The sequence below is a fragment of the Herpailurus yagouaroundi genome, unplaced genomic scaffold (genome assembly GCF_014898765.1).
Source record: "Herpailurus yagouaroundi ecotype Mexico unplaced genomic scaffold, PumYag 425, whole genome shotgun sequence".
In the NCBI taxonomy this organism is placed as follows: domain Eukaryota; kingdom Metazoa; phylum Chordata; class Mammalia; order Carnivora; family Felidae; genus Herpailurus; species Herpailurus yagouaroundi.
Window position 1 is genome coordinate 7,060 of NW_024412642.1, and position 7,475 is coordinate 14,534.

Here is a 7,475-nt window from a genome sequence, read left to right on the forward strand (position 1 = left end):
TTGAATATGAGACCAAAAAAATTTCTAATTTCCTTAGAACTTTTATCGTGAATTAGTGTTGAATTGTCAATGTGCTTTCTGCATCTATTAATCACATGGTTTTCCTCCTGTATTGATATGAAAATTACACTAGTTGACTTTCGAATGTGAAAACTACATTATATTCTTGGGATAAACCCTATTTGGCTAAGATGTATTATCCTTTTTATATAACTTGTTGGATTTGTGATGAGTTTGCTAGGAATTTTGTATTGAGGTTCATGACAGAAAATTGTCTAATTTTCCTTTCTTGCAGTGTCTTTGTTTGGTTTGGGGATGAGGGCAATGTTTGTCTCGTAGATGCAGTGGAAAAGTGTTCTTTCCTCTTTAATTTCCTGGGAGAGGTTACATAGAATTGATATGTCTTTCTTGAATATGTGGTTGCATTTACCACTAACATGATCTAGGCCTAGAGTATTCGTGAGATTTTAAACTACAAACTCAATTTCTTTCAACAATAAATAGGGCTATTTACGTTTTCTATTTCTTGTGGGTGAACTAATTGGATCTTCCAAGGAATTTGTGTTCATGTCAATTGTCCAATTTATCACCAGAAGTTGCTCATAATAATCTTACTCTTTTCTTAATACCTATAGAATCTATAGTGGCATTACCTCTTTCATTCCTGACACTGGCCATTTGTTTCTTCTCTCTTTTTCTCCTTATCAAGCTAGAGATGAATTTTTTGAGCTTCCCAAAGAATCAGCTTTTGGTTTAAATTTTCCGTTATTTTTCTCTCTCCAAAGTCATCGATTTCTGCCCTACCTTTGTCATTTCCCTTCTTCTACTTATACATTTATTTGCTCTTCTTTTTATACTTTTTCATGTTTGTTTGTTTATTTTGAGAGAGAAAGAGCAAGAGCGGGGGAGGAGCAGAGCAAGAGGGAGGCACAGAATCCGAAGCAGACTCCAGGCTGAGCCAACAGCACTGAGGCCAACGTAGGGCTCGAACCCCAGAGCCGCAAGATCATGACCTGAGCCAAAGGTGGATGCTCAACCGACTGAGCCACCCAGGCGCCCCTCTAGTTTCTTAAAGTGGAAGCTGAAGTCTTTGATGTAACACCTTTTATCAAACACAGGCATTTTAGTCTCTAAATTTCCCTCTACGTACTGCTTTAGTTGCAGCACAAGATACAAGGTCAACACACAAAAAGCAATTGTATTTCTACATACCAGCAATGAGCTACTGGAAACCAAAATTAGAAAAACAATAGCATTTACGATAGCTCCACAAAAATAAATGCTTAGGTATAAATCCAACAAAACCTGTAAAGGATCTGTATGCTGACACTGTGAAATGCTGAGTGACGAAGCCACAGATGTAAATAAATGGAAATACAAGTCCCATTTTCAGTTTAGAAGACTCGCTGTCATATGTGAATTCTCCAAAAAATTATCTAGAGATTTTAAGCAATCCCAATCAAAATCCCAGCAAGGTGTTTGTATAAATAAGCTGATTCTGAAATTTATATGGAGAGGCAAAATTGATAGAAAAGTCAGAATAATTTTGAAAAGGAAGACTAAAGTTGGAGGAATCACACTAATAGATTTTTCAGATGGATACAAACTACAGTAACCTTGGTGATGTGGTATTGGTAAAAGGAGAGACTCACAGGTGAATGGAAGAGAATTCAAAGTCCAGACATAGGGGCACCAGAATGGCTCAGTCTGTTAAGTTTCCGACTCTTGACTTTAGCTCAGGTCACGATCTCATGGTCGTGAGACAGAGCCCCTGCTTAAGACTCTCTCTCCCACTCCCTCTGCCCTCACCCACTCCCCCACTCTCTCTCAAAGATAACAACAACAAAAAAACAAAGTCCAGATGTAGACCCATACAAATAGGGCTGACTGATGGACAGAGTTGCCAAGGAAATCCACTGCAAAACGGTTTTTTCACCAAATGGTCCTGGAACAATTGGATATATATCCATATGCCCCCCCAAACCAAATAAACGAAAAACAGGAATCTCACACTTTAAAAAAATTAACTCAAGTAGATCATAAATGTAAATGTAGTATTTATAAGACTATAAAACATTTCGAAGAAAATATAAAAGAAAAGCCTTGAGAACCAGGGCTAGACAAAGATTTCTTAGATGGGACACCAAAGAGTACAATCCATAAAAAAACAAAAAGAATGACAAATTGGGACTCCACCAAAATTAAATTTTTTGCTCTATGAAAAACACCATTAAGTGAATGAAAAGATAAGGTGTGGACCAAGAAAGAAAATACTGCCAAGCACATATTGACAGCAGATTTGTACCCATAATACATAAAGATGATAAACTCAACGGTAATAAAACAACCCAATTGACAAATGAACAAAAGTCTTGAACAGACACTTCAACCGAGATATGCAGATGGCAAATAAGCACGTGGAAAAATGTTCACCATCATCAGCCATTAGCAGAATGTAAATTAAAACAACGACGAGGGGCGCCTGGGGTGGCTCAGTCCATTGAGCGAGGGACTCTTGATGTTTGGCTCAGGTGGGCCCAAGCCTCCCGACCCCACCCCCCCTCCCTTGTCAGGCTCAGCATGGAGTGTGGGGCATGCTTGGGATTCTCTCTCTCCCTCCCTCTGCCCATCCCCCACTGTCTCTCTCTCAAAAAACAAAAAAAACAAAACCCTTTAAAATCATGATGAGATTTCACTACATATCAGAATAGCTAAAATTAGAAAATACTGCCAACACCAAGTGCTGGTGAAGGTCGCGGCAACTATAACTACCTTTTGGCTGAACAACTTTCTCTCAAACACAAAAATGCTCAGAAAAAGTAATATTTTGACAATGTGGTTTCAGGTAGAGACACACTCACCAATGAACTCACAATAGCTTCCAGGGCATACAGAACAAATTGGGATCGTGCACCGTATTTGAATGAACTGTCAAAGGTTTTGTTTTTATTTTGAGATTGTGGGGGAGGGGCAGAGAGAGAGGGAATGACAGAGAATCCTAATCAGCGTAAAGCCCCATGCGGGGCTCGAACTCCCAAACCGTGAGATCACGACCTGAGCGAATGTCAGACTTAACCGACAGAGGCACCCAGAACTCCAGATGGTTTTTTTTTTTTATTTTTTTTTTAATTGGTAGACGCCTCTGAACTTCAGTCTATTGTCTGTATTCACCAGTTCCTCATTTTCAGACACTCTTGAACTTAGCCTTTATTTTGTCCTAAAGCTGGGGTCAGCAAACTTTCTGTAGGGGGTCCTAGTAAATCTTTTCAGCTCTGTGCGCCGTCAGGCTTTGCTTGCAACTACTTCGTCCTCGGCAGAGCAGCCTGAGATGAGGCATTTGCTGCAATTGGGAAGGTTCCAATAAAACTTCATAAAAACACACTGAGGTTTGATTTGGCCCCTGGGGCCACGGTTCGCCAACTTTCGTTCTGGGGGCTGGAGTGGATGATAAGCAACTAGCCACCGCACACTGAGAGCACAGCAGGCAGCTATGGGACGGGCCCTGGGCCAGCTTCCACGGACATTAAGCATTTAATAAGCAGCTACATGGTTTTGTTGGAGAAACATTCCAACTGCTTGCAAGCGCTGGTCCCGAGGTGGTTTCAGGAGACATCTTTGTAATCAGAGCTCCTGCTTCAGCAGCGTGCACGCGTTCTCAGGTCCTTTGACCGTCCATGCGGCAAGCGTGGAGGCTGCAGGGCCCAGGGACTGTCTTAGGTGGCAGAGCTGTGTCAAGAGCCCAGTCCTCCTGACCTCGACCCCACGTCTTTCCCATTGGGCAAGCTCCCTTTTACAAACAGGGAGCTCCCCCGAGCGTCAGAAATATCTTCGCTTGCCCCATCGCGCGAGTAACTCAAGTGTTTCTCAGCGTGGCCCAAAGACGGCATCACAATCACCCACTGCGTCGGCCGGAAGCATACTCCAGGAAGAGGAATAGTCCCTTGGTCCCCGGCCCATCGGTGGCCTGAGACACATGGCTGCGGGGCCAGGGGCCAGGGGCATCCTGCCACGGCCCCCACCTCTACAATACCCACAGCAGGCTTAAAGGAACAGACTTTATTAATCTAGCTCTCAAACACCAGAGGCTAAAATTCAGCTGAATTCTAACAGTCTATTTACAGAGCGCTGTCTGCAGGCCAGGTGGGGCTGGGCAGGTTCTCCCCCAACTACCCGCCAAGTGCAGCTTCCAAACAGGCCTGCGCGACTTGCAACCCCCGGAGCACAGAGGACATTTATATACACACAGCCAAACCCCTGGAGACGGAACACCAGGCAGGATGGCCCCAGACCAACAGAGAGGCGGACACACAGACACACGCAGGGGTGGAGACTGCTGGGAACGCCTGGGGGCCTCAGTACTTCTTCAGGCCATAGGCCAGGCTGCTGGGGACCCTGGGGCCCAGCAGGGGCGGCGAGTTCCAGACGGCAGAGCTGGTGCGCTTGTGGTAGCGAGGCTTGCTCTTCTTGAAGATGTCCTCCAAGTCCAGCGGGAGGATGGTTCCAAAGAGCTCGAGCAGGTTTGGGGGGTGGTGGTACTGGTGGATGATGGCCTGGCTTAGCTGAGTGCCTGCAGGGGACACGGAGGGTCAAGTCACTGCCTTGGGGCTCCTCAGGAGCCTCCCCATCCCCTGACACCTTGTCTCCTTCCCCACCGCAGCCACATCAGCTCCTCTCTCAGAGCCCTCTTCCTCTCCCCTTTTCCTTGAAAAGCTTTTTTTTTTTTTGATGTTTATTTTTGAGAGAGAGAAAGAGAGAGAGAGAGAGAGAGAGAGAAAACGCATGCAGGGGAAGGGCAGAGAGAGACAGGATAGAGGATCCAAAGCAGGCTCGGCACGGACAGCAGCAAGCCTGATAGGGGGCTGAAACTCACGAACTGTGAGATTATGACCTGAGCCCAAGTCGGACGCTTAACCAGCTGAGCCACCCAGGCGCCCTCGTGAAAATGCTCTTATTGCCTGTTCCTACTGCCACGTTCCAGCAGCTTAGCCTGAACACAGGTCCTCAAGTGCTCACCTGGGCCAGGCAACCACAACCCCACAACCAGGAGGGAGGCAGCTCCTTTATTCTCCCCATTTCAGAAGGCGGGGCGGGGCGGGGGGGACTTGCCCAAAGGCACGTAGCTCGTGACTGGGGGAGCTGGGGTCTGGAGACCGTCCAGCTCCGAAACTTCATACGCTGCCATCCTTGACTGCTGGGGTTGGCTACTTCTCTCACCGGCCCCCCGGGTCCCACGGCACAGGGTGCAGGCTGAGTGGACCCATGGGCTGAGGCACCCAGCCCTGGAAACAAGGCCTCAGGAGGACTCTGGGGGACAGGAGGCGGAACAGGTGCCCAGCACTGCTGTGCACCAGGCCTTAGGAACGAGCACCAACTCTCTTCATCCTAAACTCTCTTCATCCTAAATAACCCTTCTCAGCTGGGTCCTAGTAACACCCCATTTCACAGATGAGAACTCAGGGTGTTTACGGAAGCTGGTGACGGTCAATCACCACTAGGTGGCTCCGGCCATGCTGACCCCTGCCTGCTGCTACCTCCCAAATGCCCAGATGTCAAAAGTTAAGGGGACTAAGATTCTGCCTAGCGTGGAGTTCAACTGAGGTGACACCAAAGTAAGCTGTCTTCTGCAGAGTGCTGCCCCCCAATGGGCCTCTGGGCCCTTCTCTCTGGGGAGTGAGTAGGCACCAAGCCCTGACCCCCAGCTCTGTAAACTCTATGAAGTGCCCACCGTGTATGTACTGGCCCCGCTCCCTGCACCCAGGTCTGTGGTGGCCTGCTCACACACACTCACGCTCCCGTTTAAATGCTGGGGCTTGTAAACTGGGGTCAAATCCTGCTCAAGTGGCCCTGCCTCAGGGCTTTCCTGACCTCCCCAGCTGCCGGAACCCCCAGCTCCAGCTCTCGGCGCACTGCCTAAAACCGGTGACCACTCTTGGTGGTATTCCTACTCCAAGCTGCTTATTTGGGTCCAACTCTCATCTGGCCCACTGGGTGAGGCTCCAAGGGGGTGCATAGAGTCTGAGCTGGAACACCCAGCCCCATGCTTGTCGGCAGCCAGCCACAATTTAACACTTTTGTTGAGAACACAGGCACCCAATACCGTACTTCTGGTCCTCAGTTCAACCTACTGGCCACAGAGGGCCGACCCTTCCCTGGGTGCATCCCAAAGCCCAATACAGGTCCAATACAAGCTGCCAGCCCATGACGACAACAGCCTCCTGATACCCACAGCTGCCGCCCCACCACCTCCAGGGTCCCAGATGTCGCAAGTGAGGAGCCAGGTCTCCTGGGGAATTCCGGGCCCTGCTTACCTCTGGCCCAGGTGGGGATGGGCTTCTGGGGATGGGCCTCGTCATCGGTGGAATGATCGCTATTCAGATCCATCCTGTAGTTATCCAGGTTGACCTTGGGGGGCGGCCTGTGCCCCTGTGGAGTCATCTGATAGGAGGTACAAGCTGGAGACTGGAGGAGATAAACATGGCTGTCAGCTCCCCTCCCCACACTCCTGAGGTGTCAGCACAGAGCCCGACTCGGCATGAACTCACAATCCGTGAGAATGTGACCTGAGCCGAAGTCGGACGCTTAACAGGCTTGACCCTCCCTCCCTCCCTTCCTCCCTCCCTCCCTCCCTTCTTTCCCTCCTGGGTAGGCAGAGAGTTGGTCATTCCATTTTGCTTCAGCAATATAAGTGTTAACTTTGTATTTGAAAATAGCCACGAACTCATAGGAATGATGTGTTGCTATGTACCCAAGAAGAACAGATACACATTTACCTGGCTCCACCTGTTGTGGATGAGTTATTCCCTTTGCTCCCTATGCACCTTCTTTGTGGCAATTCTGTTCCAAATAAGACAAAGACAAAGAGTGTTAACTCATGAGACAACATTTCCAGCAGATTTGCAAAGTCTTGAACACCAAATTACAACCTTATATTGTACCCCAATCTTGGACTCTGGCAAAATCACACACAAGCCCAGTGGCAAATTACACACTAGCAGATTACAAGTAACATGCCTACAGAGACTTGAACTGCAATCAAGAGTCAGATGCTCACTGGGCTGCACCCCAGTGTTGATCCTCTTTAATCTCCATTATACTCTAATATTTATGTACACATAGCTTGAGCATCTTCCCCAATCTCTCACTGTAGATCTGCCACTCTGGGTGTAGGACATAAGACCTCAAGGAAGTTTTCTTATGCCAGCATTAGCCAGGACACAGATATTGACCAATAAAGCCTCTGTGTTGATTAGTTACTGTATTTATTATGCTAATAAGTCATGTTATCATGTTGTAGGCAACAAACATACCAGCTCTAGGTCACTTTTCTATAGGTCAGGCAAGTGGTCTCCAGCAGGCTGAAAACTAAAACCAAGTCTCTGGAGATTACATCACGGTGTGCCAGATAGGCTCTATATTTTCTTAGCTCTTGAGTTGCTTTGTCTACTCATCTCTCTGTCGCTAGAACTGAAGGCCTG

The 7,475-nt window shown here is 47.7% G+C and overlaps 1 protein-coding gene across 1 annotated transcript; it reads right to left on the reverse strand.

The window, feature by feature from the left end:
• Positions 1-2,918: 2,918 nt before the first annotated feature.
• Positions 2,919-6,468, reverse strand: LOC121022549 (inner centromere protein-like). The gene is made up of 2 exons (XM_040463745.1): positions 6,309-6,468; positions 2,919-4,567 (listed from the first exon to the last, which is right to left on the reverse strand). The coding sequence occupies exons 1-2, from the start codon at positions 6,433-6,435 to the stop codon at positions 4,353-4,355; spliced, it is 342 nt and encodes a 113-aa protein (XP_040319679.1). The 5' UTR covers positions 6,436-6,468; the 3' UTR covers positions 2,919-4,352.
• Positions 6,469-7,475: the final 1,007 nt, after the last annotated feature.